The following is a 21,660-nucleotide window of genomic DNA, read 5'->3' on the forward strand; positions in this document are numbered from 1 at the left end:
TTTCACCTGTCACTTTGTGTTTCTCCCTCCCCTCCACCCACCTTCTAACTCTGACTCCTTATCTTTTTTTCTCCAGTCCTGATGAAGGGTCTCAGCCAGAAATGTCAATTGTACTTTTTCCATGGATACTGCCTGGCCTGCTGAGCTCCTTCAGCACTTTGTGTGTGTTGCTTGGATTTCCAGCGTCTGCAGATTTTTTCTTGTTTTTTTCCCATTAGTTCTTAGGATTGCAGAGTATTTTAAATTTCAGCAAAATCAAAACCTCATGGGTATATCAAAGCTCTGTGTGCTGGAGGTTGAGGTACAAGTTTGGGGAGGGTGGTGATGGGTTGTAGGGGAGGGGGGAGGGTGAAGGGTGAAAAAGAGAAGTGTGGGGAGAGAGCTGTGACTTTGGTGTGGACTAAATTCATTCATATGCTTCTTGAAAGTTTCTGAGTACAGTATACCTGCATGTCAAGGAAGAGTTATATTCTTAGAAAACTATCCATGTTGTGATTTTTCTGCAAGGTGAAGCATTGACAAAATCTGGCTTTTTCTTCCCGATTTTGTGTTTATTTTACTGACAAGTTCCATGAGTGTGAACTTCCACTCTATTCCTCAACTTTTTTTGGCTTTGTTTTGTGAACTTCCCATAGGTGAATTTCTGTTACTTGGACTACTATAACACAGGAGAACACTGTCCTGAAGGACAATTTGGTTCGTGCTAACCAAGAAGACCGGAGGAAAGAAAGTCATTGCCCCTCGCTAAAGATGGAAATGATATCATACAGGCTTTGTTTCTCAAGGTATAATGTAAATGTGTCAACAGGAAGTGAAATTTTTCATTAATTAATTGGGCTCAAATGTCATGGCATTGCTACCAGTGGCAAAACACCATTGTTCAAAGTCAGAGGATACAGGGAGTGCAACCATACTGAAGGAGGAAGTGGAATGGTGACAGCATGCAGGAATAGCAAGAGTAGACAGTGAGAGACCAGGGATAATTAGGGGCTGAGAGACAGCCAGTCATGAGAAGGCATGAGTGGGGTGGGAGTTGTGGAAAAAGATGAAAGAGGGGCAGTGGAGGAGGTGACATCTGTGTGGCAGAAATAAGGAAGTAAAGGCAGAAATAAGGAAGTAAAGGCAGAAATGGAGCCTTGGATAGAGTAGGAGGTGCTGGCAAAAGAGTGGAGCAAGAGGGATGAAGCAGAAATCAATATCAGAATTAAGTTTATTATCAATGACACACTTTGTGAAATTTGTTTGTGGCAGCAGTACAGTGCAATTCATAAAAACTTACTAGTAGTTACAATAAATAAATAAATAGTGCCCAAGAGGAATAGTGAGCTATAATCGATATAAACAGCAACCTGATGTAAGTATTGCTGTTGTCCAGGTGCCCCAAAGCCAAGTGGAGAGCCAGTGAGATTGTGTCTGCTGTAGATGCGTTGTGGCTTCTTACTTGGACAGGAGTTAACACTAGCTCTAACCAACCTCTTGAAGCACTTCATCACAGTAGACGTGAGTGCTACCAAGCTATAATCATTCAGGCAGCTCACCCGGGCACGAAAAGAGGAGGGATGGGAAGACATTGGGGGATGAAGAGGAGAGATTAGGGGTCAAGTTGGAATCAGAGAGACCAAACACACTGACAAACTGGGAAACTTGAGCTGATATGGTCGGATGGGGTGGGGGTGGGGGCGGGGGGAATGGATGGGGAGGAGGAAGTGACAGGGTATGTTTGGAAAGTCAGTGACACAGTGGGACAGAGGAGGGACAGGGTGAATGGTGGGGGTATGGGTGGAAACAGAGTTTGATAAATCATTATTGACCTGAACTGCTGACAGTTTTTCTGCCTCTGTTGATGCTGGCTGATGTACTGAGAATATCCGGCTATTTAATTTAATCTCCAACAACAGTATCGTGTTTTGTGTTGGAGTTGGAGTTATACATTAGTATCCAATTGTCTGCAGATTGAACATAGAAGGTAGAAATACATCATTTTCTGAAAGAAAGACTTTACTAATATACCACAAGATGAATTCTAGGGGGACAGCTTTTAACAATGTATATTCATTTTATTTCAAACATCTTTTTCAGGATGTGGATCACTTCTCAGGACAGTATTGATAGCTCAAGACTCTCTATACTGCACTTCCAACCATGATATCTACCAGCTAGGACAAGGGCAGCAAAACCAAGGGGACAGCAGCAGCAGGAAGTTGCCCTCCAGGCCACATAAGGTCCTGAGTTGGAAGTATACCACCATTCCACCATGTTGCTGGATCCTGGAAAATCTCCGTCCCTAACAGCACTGTAGGTACACTCACACCTCAAGGCCTGCAGTGGTTCAAGAAGGCAGCTCACCATCTTCTTAAGGGCATTTAGGGATGCTAATTAAATGCTCTGGGTGGTGTGGTGGAGATATGTCTCCACCAAATGAGGCATAAGGCCTTCTTTCCCTCCGCTATTGATAATGGCTGGGGTCACTCGTCTTCTAAAGACACTAAACACAAAATAATCTGTAGATGCTGGGATCAAAGCAACACTTACAGTATGCTGGAGGAACTCAGCAGGTTGGGCAGCATCAGTGGAAATGATGAGTCGACGTTTCGGGCCGGAACCCTACGTCAGGACTGAAGAATGAAGGAGGGGGAAGGATTTGAAGAATGCTTGTAGGTGTGGTTGAAAGACCAGTAATTTGAAAGACAAAGGGGTGGGGGAGGGGAAGCATTGACATCATAGGCAGGAAAACAATGGGTAGTAGAAGGAGGCGGAACCAAGAGGGAGGTGATAGGCAGCTGGGGGAGGGGGCAGAGTGAAATAGGGATAGGGGAAAGGAAGGGGAGGGAATTACCGGAAGTTGGAGAATTCTATGTTCATACCAAGGGGCTGGAGACTACCTAGACGGTATATGAGGTGTTGCTCCTCCAACCTGAGTTCAGCCTCATCATGGCAGTAGAGGAGGCCATGTATGGACATATCTGAATGGGAGTGGGAAGCAGAGTTGAAGTGGGTGGCTACCGGGAGATCCTGCCTGTTGTGATGGACGGAGTGGAGCACCGGATGCAATAGATGACCCCAACAGACTCACAAGTGAAGTGTTGCCTCACCTGGAAGGACTGTTTGGGGCCCTGAATGGTGGCAAGAGAGGAGGTGTAGGGACAGGTGTAGCACTTACACTTACAGGGGTAAGTGCTGGGTGGGAGATCCGTGGGGATGGACGTGCGGATAAGGGAATCGTGAAGAGACTGATCCCTGCGGAAAGCGGAGAGGGGTGGAGAAGGAAAGGTGTGCTTAGTGGCGAGGTCCTGTTGAAGGTGGCGGAAGTTGCGGAGGATAATATGCTGGATCCGGAGGCTGGTGGGGTGGTAGGTAAGGACAAGGGGAACTCTGTCCCTGTTGTGGTTGCGGGAGGATGGGGTGAGGGCCGAAGTGAGGGAAATAGAGGAGATGCGGGTGAGGGCATCATTGATGACGGTAGAAGGGAAACCACGATCCTTAAAGAAAGAGGACATTTGAGATGTCCTGGAATGGAAAGCCTCATCCTCGGAGCAGATGCGGTGGAGACAGAGGAACTAGGAATAGGGAATGGCATTTTTGCATGTGGCAGGGTGGGAAGAGGTATAGTCGAGGTAGTTAAAGACACTGCCCAGAAGAAGGCAATGGCAAAGCACTTCAGTACAATTTGCCAAGAACAATCATGGTCAAAGACCATGATCACCCACATCACACATAATGGTGATGAAGATGAACTAAATGAGGGCTCAGCCTGCAAAGCCCACAGCCACAGAGAGATTAAAAAAAATACAATATAAATAAACAGCAACTTACACTTATTATTCCAAACTGTAGGAAGGGTATCAAATTATACATAGAGGCACACAGGACTACAGATGCTGGAATCTAGAGCACTGGAAGAACTCAGGCAGCATCAATGGAGGGAAATGGGCAGCTACTGAGATCCTTCATCTGCACTGAGAGTAGGGGGAGGTAGCCGGTATGAAGAGGTGGGGGAAGGAGGGGAACAGGAGCTGGCAAGTGATAGCTGGATCCATTTGAGGAGGTGTGATAGACAAATGGACAAGGGGAGAGTAGACACTGCAATAGAGGCTGGGTTGTGATAGGTGGCCACCACAAAAGGCTTCAGATGATTGAATCTGGTAAAAGAGGAAAGATGTGCACGGATTCAACTGAGGGAGGTGGGAAGGAAGATTGGAACAATGGGCGGAGGGGACCTAAAAGAGAGAAATTTGTGGGTAATGAGCAGGTGGACAGAGAAGGATGTGAAAGGAACAGAATGATTGGGGTGGATGTAGGAGAAACCAGGTAGATCAGGAGGAGAGAGAAAAAGGGGGTTGGGTAACCTGAAATGAGAGAATTCTAAGTTCATGTGCAGATTGTAGACTATCCAGGCAGCATACGAGGTGCTGCTCATGTAATCTACATTCTACCTCATCCTGGCAGTGGAGGGGGCAGAGAAGTTGAAGTGGGAAAGGAAATTAAAGTGGCTAAAAACCGCTGAAGGTGGAAAAATGAAGTATTCAAACGAAGTATTCTACCTATTGTTTCCCTGACAATATCGTACGGTAAAAACCTCAGATTTTGTTCCATTGTTTAATGTGACGTTTCATTAAACGGGTTTCTGCTGGATTATAATGGTCAGAAAAGGTTGATCCAGACGTCAACATTAGTTGTAACAAAACTATCATTATTTCCCAGTTAGCAGTTCAAATATTTTGCTTTTCATCAAGCGCAGATCACGGAAACAATGTGTTTTGTAGAATCTCTTGTGTTTAATTTTGCATAAAGACGGGAGGACTTTTATGGTTGTTAAACACTGAATTAGTCGTGTGAGAACTAAGTGTGGTGAGGCTCACCTGGGGCATCTGCAAGTTGCTATGGTAAGAAAAGCAAATATCCACAAGGCTGTTGTTGCTACAACACTCAGTGGTTCCATCAAGCCTCTTGTACGCTGCAGAGAAGAAAAAGTAATATTTCTCGGTTGCTCCACAGGGAAACTTAAGATCTCCTAATATGATTATGGAAATATCTGGAACTTAAATATGGTCCCATGGTGTTTATACTTGCGTACTATTGGTTGTACAGATGAACGTGATACCTTCAGGCGTTTGGAAATTGCTCCCAAGGATGAACCAGACTTGACATATTTTCTGACCTCAATCCCATAGAAAATTTGTGGGCAGAACTGAAAAAGCGTGTGCAAGCAAGGAGGCTTTCAAACCTGACTCAGTTACACCAGTTCTGTCTGGAGGAATGGAACAAAATTCCAGCAATGTACTGTGAGAAGCTTGTGGAAGGCTACCCAAAACGTTTGACCCAAGTTAAACAATTTAAAGGCAATGCTACCAAATACTAACAAAGTGTATGTAAACTTCTGACCCACTGGGAAAGTGATGAAAGAAATAAAAGCTGAAATAAATCATTCTCTCTATTATTCTGAGATTTCACATTCTTAAAATAAAGTAGTGATCCTAACTGACTTAAGACAGGGAATGTTTTCGAGGATTAAACGTCAGGAATTCTGAAAAACTGAGCTTATATGTATTTGGCTAAGGTGTATGTAAACTTCTGACTTCAACTGTACATCACATCTTGGTATGACAACTGCTTTGCTCAAGACTGCAAGAAATTGCAGAGTTGTGAATGCAAACCAGTCCATCATGCAAATCAACCTCTCCTCCACTGACTCCATCCACACTTCCCACTGCCTTGGGAAAGTAGACAACATATTCCCTTCCCTACCCTGGTCATTCTCTCTTACCCCTCTCCCCATTGGGTAGAAGTACAAAAATGTGAAAGCATGAACTCCCAAACTCAAGGACAGCTTCTATCGGCTGTTCTTAGTCTCTTGATCAGACCTCTCATATGTTAAAAGATGAACTCTTAAGCTCCAACCTGCCTCATCATGGACCTTCCACTTTATTTGTCTACCTGCACTCACTTCCCCTGTAATGCTAACACTATATTATGTATTTTGTTTTTTAGTACCTCAATGTACTTATGCACAGCATTATCTGTATGGACGACACACAAAACAAAAAGCTTTTCACTGTATCTAGGTACACATGACAATAAATTAATTTGCATTTGCTTCGGCTATTTCTGCCATGTCCAATGTTATTTCAGAGATTATCATCAATCAAGAGCGGAGTTACAGGGTCAGAGTCATACAACACAGAAACGGGCCCTACAGTCCAATAAGTAGCTAAGTACACTAATCCCATTTACCAGCATGGAATGTGGTTCAACTTCATGTCTAGATACTGTACATTAAATGTGAGAGTATCTGCTTCCACCATCCATTCAGGTGTAGATTCTGTAGAATTAACTCCCATGTCTTGATGAACATTCGTTGTTGTCTGTAGTCCACCACCCACACTGCAGCCAACTCTGAGGACTCGTTACCTCTTCACTGAACCCAACTCACTCCATCTAGTTTGGGCCTCGGTTGCTTAGTCTTGCTCATACTCTATTCCAACAAATTACAAGGGGTAGAGATAGGACAGATTTAAATGAAATGTTTCCTGATAGCAGAGGTGTCCAAAACTAGTTACTTCTCTCTACCGAATTCTATTCCATTCTCCCTCACGTCCACTTAAAATACAAATTACACAGGCCACAGCCCCAGAACGAATCAAGCCCATCAATTACTCTAGAACTACTTCAACATTGGGAAATGCTCCACACAGCAAAATCCCATAATGGCAAAGGACCAGATAATTCTCTGAAGGATAAATAATGTATATGTCTGTCAAATAAACCAGAGAGGTGGTTAAAATACGAAGACATTAAACACAAAAAATAATTGTCCAATCCCTATCTTTCTTCTACTCCATTCCCACCACTGGAATCTTCTCTCTCCCAGATGTTCCAAAGGAGACACGTCATTTCAGTAACAGTCTCAATGTCATTACATTTTCAGCTTCCTGTGCCAACTAATCACTAACCTCCTTCCCCAGATTCTACATCTGCTTAAAATATGACACCTCCTACTATTTCCCAGTTTGTTGAATGCTCTTCAGTATCAAATGTTAACTAATTTTCAGTCTCTGCCTGACATTTTCAGCATCTACTTCCAAAGAGTATTATCTGTACCTCGAGCCACAGAGCTGAGGTGCTGCAGGGTCACTTCATTAACACAGTATCCAGTCTGAGGTTTCTGATGGATTTCTTCAATGCACTTGTGCCAATCTTCCACACAGTGAACTGAACATCTTTCTACATACTTAATAAGATCGCCGGTAAACAGTCCTCTGGGTCCACTGGCCGGTGAATTCTGGGAAACAGAGAATATGCACAATTAAACCTGGAGTAAAATAATCAGCTTGAATTAAGAGGAAAGGGAGTTACTTTGTGTTATAAAGCTCTGGTCATGACAAAATTGAGATATCCTGTTCAGTTCTGGGCACTGCCTCTCAGGAAAGTGTACAAAGGTTAGGCTTGAGAGAATTCTACACTAATAATACCAATAAGTCATAGAAGCACATTTAGGCAATTTGACCCATCGAAGTCTACTCTGATATTTCATCATGGCTGAACCATTCTCCTGCCTTCTCCCCGTAATCTTTCACACCCTGAATAATCAAGAGCTTATCAACCTTTCCCTTAAATACAGCCAATGACCTGGCCTCCACAGCTGTCTGTGGCAATGAATTCCACAGATTTGCCACCCTCTGGCTAAAGAAATTCCTCCTCATCTCTGTTCTGAATGAACAGAGGGTGTGCCCTCAGGTACTAGACTCTATCGGATCCTCCCCACATCCACTCTATCTGGGCCTTTCAACATTTCAATAGATTTCAATGAGATCCCCTCCTCATCTACTAAACTCAAATGAGTACAGGCCCACAGCCATCAAACACTCCTCATACAATAATCTTTCTGTTCCCAGAATCATTCTTGTGAACCTCTTCTGAACCCTTTCCAATGTCAGCACATCCTTTCTTAGATAAGGGGACCAAAATTGCTCACAATACTCCAAGTGTTGTCTCAACATTGCATCCATATATTCTCAAAATAAATGCTATTGCCGTTGCCTTCCTCACCACCGACTCAACCTGCAAATTTAAGGAATCCTGCACCATAATTGCTAAGTCCCTTAGCACCTTGGAGTTTTGAATTTTCTCTCCATTTAGAAAATAGTCTACACTTTTATTTCTTCTACCAAAGTGTATGACCAGAACTATATTCCATCTGCCCATTTTCCTAATCTAAGTCCTTCCTCAACACTACCTGCCCCTCCACCTATCTTTATATCGTCTGCAAACTTTGCAACAAACCCATTAATACCTGACAAACACCTTTACTAACAGACTGATTCCACCGAGGTGCATCACAGAATACCACAGGAGATCCTTTTTTCCTGTGGCTATAAGACTCTACAACTCTTCCTCCTGAAGTACATGGTTTCATTGCACACCTGTATTTTGCACTATTACTTTTTAATGCATATTTTGTATTTTTTGTACCCCAATGCTTACATTTTGTATTTTAAAATATATATTTCTGACTGAACAACCTTGCAACAATAATTTCCTTCAGGATGAATAAAGTTTTATCTTATCTTTTCAATTCATGTCATCCAAGTCATTGACATAGAATGTAAGAAAAAGTGGTCCCAACATCAACCCCTGTGGAACACCACTAGTCATGGGCAGCCAACCAGAAAAGGCTCCCTTTATTGACGCTCACTGCCTCCTGCCAATCAGCCAATGCTCGATCCACGTTAAACCATGGGCTCTTAGTTTAAATAGCCTCGTGTGTGACACCCTGTCAAGGGCCTTCTGAAAATCCAAGTGCACAACATCCACCAATTCTCCTTTGTCTATCCTGCTTGTTATTTCTTTAAAGAATTCCGAAAGATTTGTCAGGCAAACTCCGCCTTCTGCCTGTGAACATGTAAGACAGCATCTTTCTGTCTGCCTTTAATTTCTTCCTTTCCCAACTTAAATTTTGAAATTTTAACTTTATTCAGTCGGATCTTTCAAAATGTTAATTATAACTATGGCTACCTTGAGAAGCTCAAAAAAAAATTCCAAATACTGGTAATGGTAAATCTAAAAAAAACTGACGAAGCTTCTGAAGAGCCAGCCTGGGTTAATAGATTAGAAAGTCAAATGAGCTCTATTGTCGCTGAAATAACTCAACAAAAAGAAAATCTTCTTCCTTTGGAGGGAAAAATTGATTCTTTGATCTCGGATCTTAAAGAAGTAACCCGTAATGTGGCTGACATTTCTTCTCATTTGGAAAAAGCACAATGTCGGATTGTTGATTTGGAATCTCGTTCTCGTCGTTATAACATTCAAATTATTGGATTGAAAGAGAGATCAGAATCTGCCGACATATTGGACTATTTCGCTAAAATGTTTCAATCTCTATTTCCTGAGGCATTTTCACAATTGCCCGATATCGAGGTAGCTCACAGAATTGGAGTTCCAAAAGAAGGTAAAGATCGTCATGTTATTGTGCGTTTCCTTCGTATTTGAGACAAAGATCGTGTTATTAAACTGGCAAGAAAACAAAGACTGTTCAAATTTCAAGGCTCTGAGATTAATTTCTTTCAAGATTTTCCACGCGAAGTTGTTCGATAACGTTCTGGATTCGCGACCGTAATGCGAATGGCTTTTCAAAAGCAGGTGCATCCCTTTCTTCTTTATCCAGCTAAACTAAGGTTTTTCGCTAAAGACTCTGGGGTTCGTATCTTTGAAGATCCAGCTGACGCATTGCGTTTTATTAATTCTATCTCGGATGAGTCCGAAGCCTGAAGACTTCAACTATTTGATTGTTTTGCGACATAAGGAATGATGAGATTGGAAGAATTGAGAAATACAGAAAGTCTTGGTATTAAAGAATACCTTTATTTTTGAGATAGACTGGTTTGGACGGTTTTAACTTTAGAAGATATTTTATGAGATCTATTGGAAGACTGTAGAAATTTTAAACCATTTAGAATTTCTTTCTGTTCGCTATATATACGATTTAATTGTTTCTTTTTGCTTTGTATGGTTTTGTTAAGAACTCTTAACTACTATTCGGGCTTCTTTTACGTTTTATAGTTAGATGTAAAAATTTAAAGATGGCGATGTTTTCTTTCCTGTGCAAATATTTCAAGAATTTGTTTTGGAAGTGCTTTTTTTCTTATCTAATGTTATGGAAGTTATTTTCCAAATCGAAGGCCGTTTCTGTTAACTGTCTTTTCTAATTCAATTGTAATGGTTTCTATGTCGACTGTAATGAGTTGCATATCTGGGAGAGGGAGACAGATTACTTTTTTTATTTGTACCTTTTACCTTGGCAGGTGGAGTTCAGAATTGTTTCTATGCATTTCTTGGGGTTTGCATCAATTAATATCGACTCATTTCTGGGCTTTGTAGGTTGGGTGGGTTTTTTTCTTTTTTTATTTCTATTTTTTATTCCCATTATGGAATTCCGGAGCATATACAATTTATTATTACTGTGTTTATTATCGCCATTTCAAATTTCTTTATCCTAACATGTGTTTAACTGCTTTCTTTAGATATAAAGTTTCATGATGTTAGTTAAACAGTTAAATGTTTTAAGTTGGAATGTCCGTGGTTGGAATCATCCTATTAAGTGTAAGAAAACATTTAAAATTATTAATCGATTCCAACCTGATATAATTTTTGTACAAGAGACACATGTCAGGTTATGTGATAACAATCGATTTTTTAAATTTTGGAAGGGCCCTCTGATTCATGCAAACTCTCAAAGTAAGATTAGGGGTGTTTCCATTTTTATTGATTCCAATATTCCTTTTAATCAGGAGGATATTATATCTGATATCAATGGTAGATTTTTGATTGTTAAAGGAACCATTTAAAATTTAAAAAATGGTTTTGGTTAATAAATATGGACCAAATACTGATGATCCTTCATTTTTTAAAAATATTTTTGCTCTATTACCTGATTTAAATGAATATATGCTATTAATTGGTGGAGATTTTAATATTTGCTTAAATCCCCTGTTAGATAAATCATCATCTAGACATCAACTCCCTAATCGTTCTGCACCACTTATTAATTCCTTTTAAATTGATTATGGCTTAATCGAAGTTTGGAGACATATGTATCCTACTGATAGAGAATATTCCTTTTTTTCACATGTTCATAAATATTCGAGAATCGACTATTTTATAGCCGACCCTCGACTTCTACTTAATGTTCAGAAATGTGAATATGATGCAATTGTTATTTCTGATCATGCTCCTTTAAATTTAGTATTTGATTTGAAAGATGTTGTTTCAACAAGACCACCTTGGCATTTTCCAGAACATTTGTTACAAAGTTCAGATTTTGTTGAGTTTATTGAAACTCAGATAGAAGAGTTTTTTCTCTTTAACAATACAGGAAACATCTCAATGTTAGTAATTTGGGATACCTTAAAAGCTTATTTACGTGGTCAGATTATTTCTTATTTAGCTAAGTTGAAGAAACAGACAAAAATAGAATTAGATAAAATTGCTAAACAAATTAAAGAATTAGATAATCTCAACGCAATCTTTCCAAACGTTGAATTATTTAAAAGAAGCGTGGAACTACAATCACAGTATAATTTATTATTAACTTATCATATTGAAGGATATTTGCTTAAATTAAAAACGCAAACAACAGGAATTCTGCAGATGCTGGAAATTCAAGCAACACACACAAAAGTTGCTGATGAATGCAGCAGGCCAGGCAGCATCTCTAGGAAGAGGTGCAGTCGACGTTTCAGGCCGAGACCCTTCGTCAGTTACTTATTTTTATACACACATTCTTTCTCTCACTCTTTTTTCTCCCTCTGTCCCTCTGACTATACCTCTTGCCCATCCTCTGGGTCCCCCCCCCCCCTGTCTTTCTTCCCGGACCTCCTGTCCCATGATCCTCTCATATCCCTTTTGCCTATCACCTGTCCAGCTCTTGGCTCCATCCCTCCCCCTCTTGTCTTCTCCTATCATTTTGGATCTCCCCCTCCCCCTCCAACTTTCAAATCCCTTACTCACTCTTCCTTCAGTTGGTCCTGACGAAGGATCTCGGCCTGAAACGTCGACTGCACCTCTTCCTAGAGATGCTGCCTGGCCTGCTGCGTTCACCAGCAACTTTTGTGTGTGTTGCTTAAATTAAAGACAGTTTTATATTTTTGGGGATAAAAATAATAGGCTATTAGCTTCCCAATTAAGGGCTGCTAAAGCTAAAAGAAAAATTTTAAAGATTTGTAAAGATAATGGAGATATAGTAAGTAACTATGATGATATTAATAATATCTTTCAGGATTTTTATTCAGATCTCTATAAATCTCAGTTTCCAGCAGATCTCTCTGAAATGAAAGCTTTTTTATATCAGATTAAATTTCCTCAAATCACTGCTGAAGATCAACAGACCCTTGATGCTCCAATTGTTGAGCATGAAATTCAGAAAGCTATATGGTCAATGCAATCAGGTAAAGCTCCTGGACTCGATGGTTATTCGGTAGGATTTTACAAAAAATTTGAAAAATTACTTTCTGCGTATCTTTTGGAAATATTTCATGAATCTTTTGAGAAAGGCAATTTACCTTCTTTTTATGAAACTTCTGTTTCTTTAATCCTTAAGAAAGATAAAGATCCTACTGAATACTCACCTTATAGACCTATTTTGCTATTAAATGTGGATGTTAAAATTCTTTCCAAATAATGGCTAACCGTTTGGAAAACATTTCATCTAAAATCATCTCTAAGGATTAAACAGGCTTCATTAGAGGCCGTTACTCTTTTTCTAATGTTCGGAGATTAATGAATATTATATATTCATCAATATCCAAAACACCCCAATGTGTTATTTCTCTGGATGCAGAAAAGGCATTTGACAGAGTTGAATGGACTTATTTGTTTAATGTATTAGAGAGATTTGGCTTTGGTAATAATTTTAATAAGTGGATTCAAATGATCTATAAGAACCCTATCGCTACCGTTATTACTAATAATCTTAGGTCTTCCTTTCCTTTTACCTTCATGAGGTACTCGACAAGGGTGTCCATTAAGTCCTTTATTATTTAATCTTGCATTGGAGCCTTTGGCTATAACAATTCGCGAAGCTAAAAATATTCATGGTATTACATAAGGTTTCTCTTTATGCAGATGATCTTTTGGTTTACATCTCGAATCCTGAAGAATCTATTCCTAACCTTTTCGAATTATTGAATAATTTTGGAAAATTTTCAGGATATAAACTTAATCTAAATAAAAGTGAATTGTTCCCTTTAAATGTTCTTGTTTTTATATATAAGGACATTCCATTTAGAATTGTGAATTCTTTTAAATTTTTGGGAATTATCATTACAAAAAAAATAAAGATCTTTATAAAGCTAATATAGTTCCTTTATTGGACTCTATGAAACTATTATTTTCTAGATGGAATCCTCTTACACTTTCTTTAATAGGTCGTATTCATGCCGTGAAAATGATGATTTTACCTTGATTTTTATATTTTTTTCAAAATATACTTATCTTTCAAGCTAAAAATTTTTTTGATCAAATTGATTCTATTATTTCGTCCTTTATTTGGAAGACTAAAAAACCAGGAGTTAATAAGTTTCATTTACAAAAACCTAAAAAAGGTGGACTCGCACTACCTAATTTAAGATTGTATTATTGGGCTGTTAATATTCGACAATTATGTTTTTGGTTATATTGGCTCGATAAGAACCAAAAACCAGCTTGGATTGATTCAGAATTCAAAGCTATTAATCAATTTTATTTAACTTCATTATTAGGAGCTTCATTACCTTTACAACTTGCTAAAATTTCCAACTTAAATTTTTACCCTGTTATTAAACAGTCCTTATGGATTTGGTTTCAGTTTCGCAACTTTTTTTAACTTCAAACAATTTAAATTGTCTAGTCCTGTATTTCGAAATTTGCTATTTAAACCTTAAATTACTGATCCCATTTTTCTTTTATGGAGAAATGAGGGGATTTGTTCCTTTGCAGATTTATTTAGTGAGGGTCGATTGATGTCTTTTGAAGAGCTAATTACTAAGTATTCTCTCTCTCACACACATTTCTTGCAATATTTACAGGTCAGACATTTTTTACAGAAATATGTTTCTACGTTTCCAAATATGCAAGAATCTGATTTGTTGGACACTATTTTGAATATGAATCCTTTAGTGAGAGGTTCCATTGGTAGAATTTATAATTTATTTTTACTACAAAAAGATAACCTCTCACTAAAGATTAAACAAGACTGGGAGAGAGAACTTAATATGACTTTTGTTAATGAAGACTGGTCGCGAGTTTTGAAAATGGTTAATTCTTCTTCGATATGTGCCAATCATTGTTTAATTCAGTTTAAAATTGTTCACCACTATTATTTAACAAAGGAGAGGCTATCCAAAATATTTCCTAATTTAGACAATTACTGTGATAGGTGCAAAAATGAAGTAGCTACTTTGTCACATATGTTCTGGTCATGTCCCTTGTTGAAACCTTTTTGGAAATCTTTATTTTCTACAATTTCTAAAGCTTTGAAAATTAATTTACAAACTTAGAACTGACTGTTCTATTTGGAATAGTTCCACATCATATTCAGGGTATTTCATTTTCAAACCAACATGTAATTGCATTTGTTACATTGTTAGCAAGAAGAGCTATTTTATTGAAGTGGAAAGATACCTCTGCTCCTACACTAACTCAATGGTTTTCCCAAGTAATGTTATGTCTTAGTTTGGAAAAAATTAGAAGAAGAGCTTTTGATCCCCGATTTGATTTTGAGAGAAGGTGGGGCTCTGTTGTTAAATATTATCATTTAATTTGAAACAATTTACATGGTTTCCTTCCAATTTTATGTTATATAAATGTGATTTGATGGTTGTTGTCTTTCTTTTGTGTATATATACATATATATAAATGATTGTAAGATGTATCGCACTGGGAGTTGGTTCCTAATGGGTTTTTTTTTCCTTTTTTTTGTTTTACAGTTAGTGGGGTTTTTTTTAGTTAGCTGGGGTTCCCTTTTTTCCTTCTTTTTCTTTTATAATTTGTTTTTCATTAGCATATATATGTTCTTTTTTCTTCAGCTTTATTAATTATGTATATACTAATTGGTTGAATCTCTGTATTTTATAGCTGTAGAAGATTATATTAATAAAAAGATTTAAAAATGAAAATGATTTGCCAGGCAATATTTTCCCTGAAGGAAACCATACTGACTTTGGCCTATGCTATCATGGGCCTCTGAGTACCTTGAGACTTCACTCTTAACAATTGACTCCAACATCTTCCCAACCATAGGTCAGGCTAACCAGCCAATAACCTTCGTTCCTCTGTCTCCCTCCCTTCTTGAAGAGTGGAGTGACATTTGCAATTCTCCAGTCCTCTGGAACCATTCCAGAATTTAGAGATTCTTGAAAGATGATTATTAATGCCTCCACAATCTCTTCAATTACCTCTTTCAGAACCCTGAGTGCAGTCCATCTGGTTCAGGTGACTTATCTACCTTCAGATCTTTCAGCTTCCCAAGCCCTTCTTTCCTAGTAACAGCAATTGCATTCACTTCATACAATTGCTTGTTTATCAATGTATAGAAGGAGGTGAGTCGGTTTTATTGTTTGTTAATGTTTTGCAAAACTGTACAGAATTCTTAACACTCCATGAGGCCATGCAGCCTTTTGTAATACCACGTAACTCCATATGCAACAATAGCCGAATTCCAGGAAGGACATGAAGCCTAAACTACTGATGTTATCCATGTAATTAAAAGCCATTAATAGTGTTAACACTTTGGATAAATTGTATAACCTGCCTTATTACTTGGCATACAAATTTCTTGAATATCTTACACTTCACTTAATTAACATTCCGATTACTTAGTTCTTTGCAAATTTATCAAACAAATTACTTAAAGAGCATACAAAAACATTGAGTTTTAATACTTGTAACCATTAAAACAGACTAGTGATAACATCTCCTCCTTGCTGACGATCAACACTGGTGCACTTCTGGTGTGTGTGCTTAGCCCATTGCTCTACTCCTTCTATAGCCATGACTGTGTGGCTAGGCATAGCTCAAATACCATCTATAATTTTTCTGATGATACAACCAATGTTGGAAGAATCTCAGACGGAGATGAGAGGCGTACAGGAGTGAGATATGCCAACTAGTGGAGCGGTGCCGCAGTAACAACCTGCCACTCAACGTCAGTAAGACAAAAGAGCAGTTTTTGGATTTCAGTAAGGGTAAGATGAGGGAACACAAACCAGTCCTCATAGAGGGGTCAAAAGTGGAGAGAGTGAGCAATTTAAAGTTCCTAGGTGGTAAGATCTCTGAGGGTGTAATCTGGCCCCAACACGTTGATGTAGCTGTAAAGAAGGCAAGACAGTAGCTATATTTCATTAGGAGTTTGAAGAGATTTGATTTGTCAACGAAAGCACTCGAAAACTCCTATAGGTGTACTATGGAGAGCATTCTGATAGGCTGCATCACTGTCTGGTATGGGGTGGGTGTTGGGGTGGGGCCCACTGCACAGGATCTTTCGAAGGTACAGAAAGTTGTAAAATTAGTCAGTTCCATCCTGGGTGCTCGCCTCTGTAGTACATATGACATCTTCAAGGAGCGGTGCTTCAGGAAGGCGATCCCCATTATTAAGGAGCCCCTCCCCCATCACCCAGGGCATGCCCTCTTCTCATTGTTTCTGTCAGGAAGGAGGTGCAGAAGCTTGAAGGCACACATTCAGCAATTAAGGAACAGCTTCTTCCCCTCTGCAATCCGATTCCTTAATGGACATTGAACCCATGAACACTACCTCATTTTTTGATATATATTAATTCTGTTTTTGCACAATTTTTAAACTATTCAACATACACATATATATTTACTGTAATTGATTTACTGATTTATTTTATATATTTTTTCCTTTCTATATTATCATGTACTGCATTCAGCTGCTGCTGCTAAGTTAACAAATTGCATGACACACACCACTGATAATATAACTGATTCCGATTTCAATATAATTGGTTTATTTTGTATTTTATTTTACAGATTTAAATATATTATTCTGAGAAGGGTCCATAGACTTCTCCAGACTGACAAAGGGATCCATGGCATAAAAAAAGGTTAAAAACCTCTGGTTTAGAGGGACATGGGTCTAACTCAAGCAAATGGGACAACCAGATGAACAACTTGACTGGCAGAGGTGAGTTGTGAAGATGGTACCAAAGATCTGTACAGATTGCAATTACCCTGCACTTACCTGTACAGATAAATCGCAAGCAAGAACATTATATACTCACTCAAAAGATGTTTCAGCCCCTGGGTTAACAGAGGTTTACAGATAGTCATTTGGTTTCTCCACATAAATCTGTTAATTTGCTCAAAACCACGCCAAGGAAACATTATATTTAGTTTAACAACAAACTAGGAAAACTGTTGATTAAGTTGATTGCATTATTATCAAATTTGAGGCCTCCAACAGGCTGAAAGGTTTACCATTTAACGCTGATACTGGTGTTCTTTCAAAAGTCTGAAGGGCAACACTGAAGTGTGAGTGTGGACCCAGGATGACTGATCAGTGAGGCAGACCCTCATGCAATGGAAACTTACACTTTGCCTTCCCAACAGCAAAAGCAAGAAATGTTTCCATAGAAAAAGGAGATGGCAAAGAAGGATGAAACATTCTGCAATTTCATTGAATTCACTTTTGGAGATAATTCCTACTCTGTGTTTTTGAATAACACAGGCTTGATTCAGGGACAGGCACAATAAATGGCCCAGTCACTAAACTGGCTCGATGATAGGCACCAACACACTACTACTACAATGAAGTAGTGGTGTGTGGTATTAGTAATAGCAAAAGATTGTCAAAGGTGGCATTAACAATTCCATGGATGTACAGATACAGTGACCCAGGCACAATCGTGACCTCCAATATTGTCATTCCATGACAGGAGAAGTGGTAGAGATGAATAAAATTACAATATCTAAAAGACATTAGGACAGATACATGGATAGGAAAGGCTTAGAGGGATGTGGGCCAAATGCCAGCAAATAGGACTAGCTCAGGAAGCTTGGGTAGCATAGTCGAGTTGGGTCACAAGGCCTGTCTCCATGCTTTATAACTCAAATCACGTCCAAACAAAGCTCACCAGCTCACTGCTGAGGCAACAAGGTTTATAGGAGTGCCGTGTCTCTGACAAGATATTAAATTAAGACCCCTCAGAGAAAGAAGAAAATTGCATATTTCCTACTTCCCAGAAGTTCAGTCAAGTCTGGATGACAGACTTAAGTGGAGCACCAACACAGAGGCTGTGGACAAGAAGGGCCAGACTCACCTCCACTTCCTGAGGAGACTGAGGTCATTTTGAGAATGCAGGCCTCTCCTTCACGTTCTACCGATCTGTTGTTGCCAATACAACCTTCTATGCAGTAGTGTGCTGGGGCAATGGCATCAACACGGGTGATGCCAACAGGCTCGATAAACTGATTAGAAAGGCTTGGTCTGTTATAGGAGTCAAACTGGTCACACTGGAGGCTGTGGTAGAACACAGGACCCTATGGAAAATCCTCGTAATCCTGGACAATGTTTCTCACCCTCTGCATGCCATCTTGTCTGAACAGGGCAGCACTTTTAGTAACAGACTAGGACAACTGCACTGCTCCAAAGAGCACTATATAAGGTCATTCTTACCCTCAGCCATTAGGCTCTATAATGAGTCAACCTATACCCAGGGAAGTGATGATCCCCTCCTGTTTGGGGTAACTTTTTAAAAATTTCTTTCTTAGTTATTTCCTAATATTTATACCTGTGCATTTGTAATGCTACTGTGATGCTGTAATTTCCTTTGGGATCAATAAAGTGTTTATTAGGTTATCAAGCACTGCTGAGCGTAGCAGCTTATATCTCTAATTCTGCTTTCAACATCACCAGGTTAACATTTTTTGGCCTGATGACGCATTTCAGAAGCAAGTTCTTTTTTATTCCTTAAAATGAATCAGCTTTGAAGTTAAAGAAGAAAAAGGAGAGAAACCATCAAACATGACCTAAACACGAGGAATTCTGCAGATGCTGGAAATTCAAGCGTCACACATCAAAGTTGCTGGTGAACGCAGCAGGCCAGGCAGCATCTCTAGGAAGAGGTACAGTTGACGCTTCGGGCTGAGACCCTTCGTCAGGACTAATTGAAAGAAGAGCTAGTAACAGATTTGAAAGTGGGAGGGGGAAGGGGAGATCCAAAATGATAGGAGAAGACAGGAGGGGGAGGGATGGAGTCAAGAGCTGGACAGGTGATTGGCAAAGGGGATATGAGAGGATCATGGGACAGGAGGCCCAGGGAGAAGGAAATGGGGGGGGGGGAACCCAGAGGATGGGCAAGGGGTATAGTCAGAGGGACAGAGGGAGAAAAAGGAGTGAGAGAGAGAGAAAGAATGTGTGTATATAAATAAATAACAGATGGGGTACGAGGGGGAGGTGGGGCATTAGTGAAATTTGATAAGTCAATATTCATGCCATCAGGCCGGAGGCTACCCAGACGGTGTTGTTCCTCCAACCAGAGTGTGGCTTCATCTTTACAGCAAAGGAGGCCGTGGATAGACATATCAGAATGGGAATGGGATGTGGAATTAAAATGTGTGGCCACTGGGAGATCCTGCTTTCTCTGGCGGACAGAGCGTAGGTGTTCAGCAAAACGATCTCCCAGTCTGCGTCAGGTCTCGCCAATATATAGAAGGCCACATCGAGAGCACCGGACGCAGTATATCACCCCAGCCAACTCACAGGTGAAGTGTCGCCTCAACTGGAAGGACTGTCTGGGGCCCTGAATGGTGGTAAGGGAGGAAGTGTAAGGGCATGTGTAGCACTTGTTCCGCTTACAAGGATAAGTGCCAGGAGGGAGATCAGTGGGGAGGGATGGGGGGGACGAATGGACAAGGGAGTCGCAAAGGGAGCGATCCCTGCGGAAAACAGAGGGGGGGAGAGGGAAAGATGTGCTTAGTGGTGGGATCCCGCTGGAGGTGGCGGAAGTTACGGAGAATTATATGTTGGACCCGGAGGCTGGTGGGGTGGTAGGTGAGGACCAGGGGAACCCTATTCCTAGTGGGGTGGCGGGAGGATGGAGTGAGAGCAGATGTGCGTGAAATGGGGGAGATGCATTTGAGAGCAGAGTTGATGGTGGAGGAAGGGAAGCCTCTTTCTTTAAAAAAGGAGGACATCTCCCTTGTCCTGGAATGAAAAGCCTCATCCTGAGAGCAGATGCGGCAGAGACGGAGGAATTGCGAGAAGGGGATGGCATTTTTGCATGAGACAGAGTGAGAAGAGGAATAGTCCAGGTAGCTGTGAGAGTCAGTAGGCTTATAGTAGACATCAGTAGATAAGCTGTCTCCAGAGATAGAGACAGAAAGATCTAGAAAGGGGAGGGAGGTGTCGGAAATGGACCAGGTAAACTTGAGGGCAGGGTGAAAGTTGGGGGCAAAGTTAATGAAATCAATGAGCTCAGCATGCGTGCAGGAAGCAGCGCCAATGCAGTCGTCGATGCAGCGAAGGAAAAGTGGGGGACAGATACCAGAATAGGCTTGGAACATAGATTTTTCCACAAAGCCAACAAAGAGGCAGGCATAGCTCGGACCCATGAAGGTGCCCATAGCTACACCTTTAGTTTGGAGGAAGTGGGAGGAGCTAAAGGAGAAATTATTAAGAGTAAGGACTAATTCTGCTAGACGGAGCAGAGTGGTAGATGGGAACTGATTAGGTCTGGACTTAAGTTCATTTTAGTTATTGTCAGCTCTATTAAACATTCCTTGTTTGAAGCAATAAAATGTAATTTTAGGGATAATCCCATTACACTTGATATTCAGATATGATGGCAAGTCATCGCTAGTTTTAGAGTCAGACCCTTCGGCACAGTGTGACCATGAGACCGTCAATTGCCCGATTAATCAACACTTGTTCCATAGGCTATTGTGCCTTAGTGTTTCAAGTGTTCCTTAAATGTTGCAGGACATCTGAACCCACCACCTTCTTAGGCAGTGTGTTCCAGATTGCATCTGCCCTCTGAATGAAAAACATTCTTTCTCAGATCCTCTTTAAACCTCTTACTCTGCATCTTAAACCTAAGCCATCTAGTATTAGACACGTCTGTCATTAGCCGAGATGAATTAATTACCTCTGTGACTTCAGTAACCAGTGCCCCAATTCCAGTGTAGTACAAGGGAAGGAGAAAGAGTGGCAATGAGTACAGGATGAGCAGAGCCATCAAGGCCAGGATGAAATTGTGCCATACACCTGCCAAAAGAGAGTGGAACAATTAATACTGTTTGAATTTGCAGTCCAAAAATGAAGACAGTTTTAAATACATTCTTAACTCTTCTCAATCAAAATATTTGGAGAGGTATGGTTTACCTGCACAAAATACTCGTAATTGTTGGAGTGGGGAAATCAACTGCAAATGGTTTGTGTAGAGGTCAACAAATGCCCCAGGATAGACAACAAAAATAAACATTCCAAAGCCGTTAAATCTCACTTGCTCCCTGCACACAGTAAAAAAAAATTTCAATTCAATACCAGACTAATTACTGCTTGACAAGCATTGAAATCAATTTCTAGCAAACTACACTGCACTAAGAATGGCTGAGGTCTTGCGATATGGACAGTAAAAAGCTTAGTCCACTGAATACACAGCTTCGGTGTTT

The 21,660-nt window shown here is 40.1% G+C and overlaps 1 protein-coding gene across 2 annotated transcripts in view; it reads right to left on the reverse strand.

The window, feature by feature from the left end:
• mbtps2 (membrane-bound transcription factor peptidase, site 2) overlaps window positions 1-21,660 on the reverse strand; it is a 59,530-nt gene that overhangs the window by 18,794 nt on the left and 19,076 nt on the right. For both annotated transcript variants that reach the window (XM_072260896.1, XM_072260894.1), the window contains 4 exons: window positions 21,371-21,498; window positions 21,135-21,253; window positions 7,099-7,279; window positions 4,860-4,954 (listed from right to left, as the gene is read on the reverse strand). In XM_072260896.1, the coding sequence (XP_072116997.1) occupies window positions 4,860-4,954; window positions 7,099-7,279; window positions 21,135-21,253; window positions 21,371-21,498 (523 nt within the window). The remainder of the gene's footprint in view (window positions 1-4,859; window positions 4,955-7,098; window positions 7,280-21,134; window positions 21,254-21,370; window positions 21,499-21,660) is intronic.

The sequence above is a fragment of the Mobula birostris genome, chromosome 6 (assembly GCF_030028105.1).
Source record: "Mobula birostris isolate sMobBir1 chromosome 6, sMobBir1.hap1, whole genome shotgun sequence".
In the NCBI taxonomy this organism is placed as follows: domain Eukaryota; kingdom Metazoa; phylum Chordata; class Chondrichthyes; order Myliobatiformes; family Myliobatidae; genus Mobula; species Mobula birostris.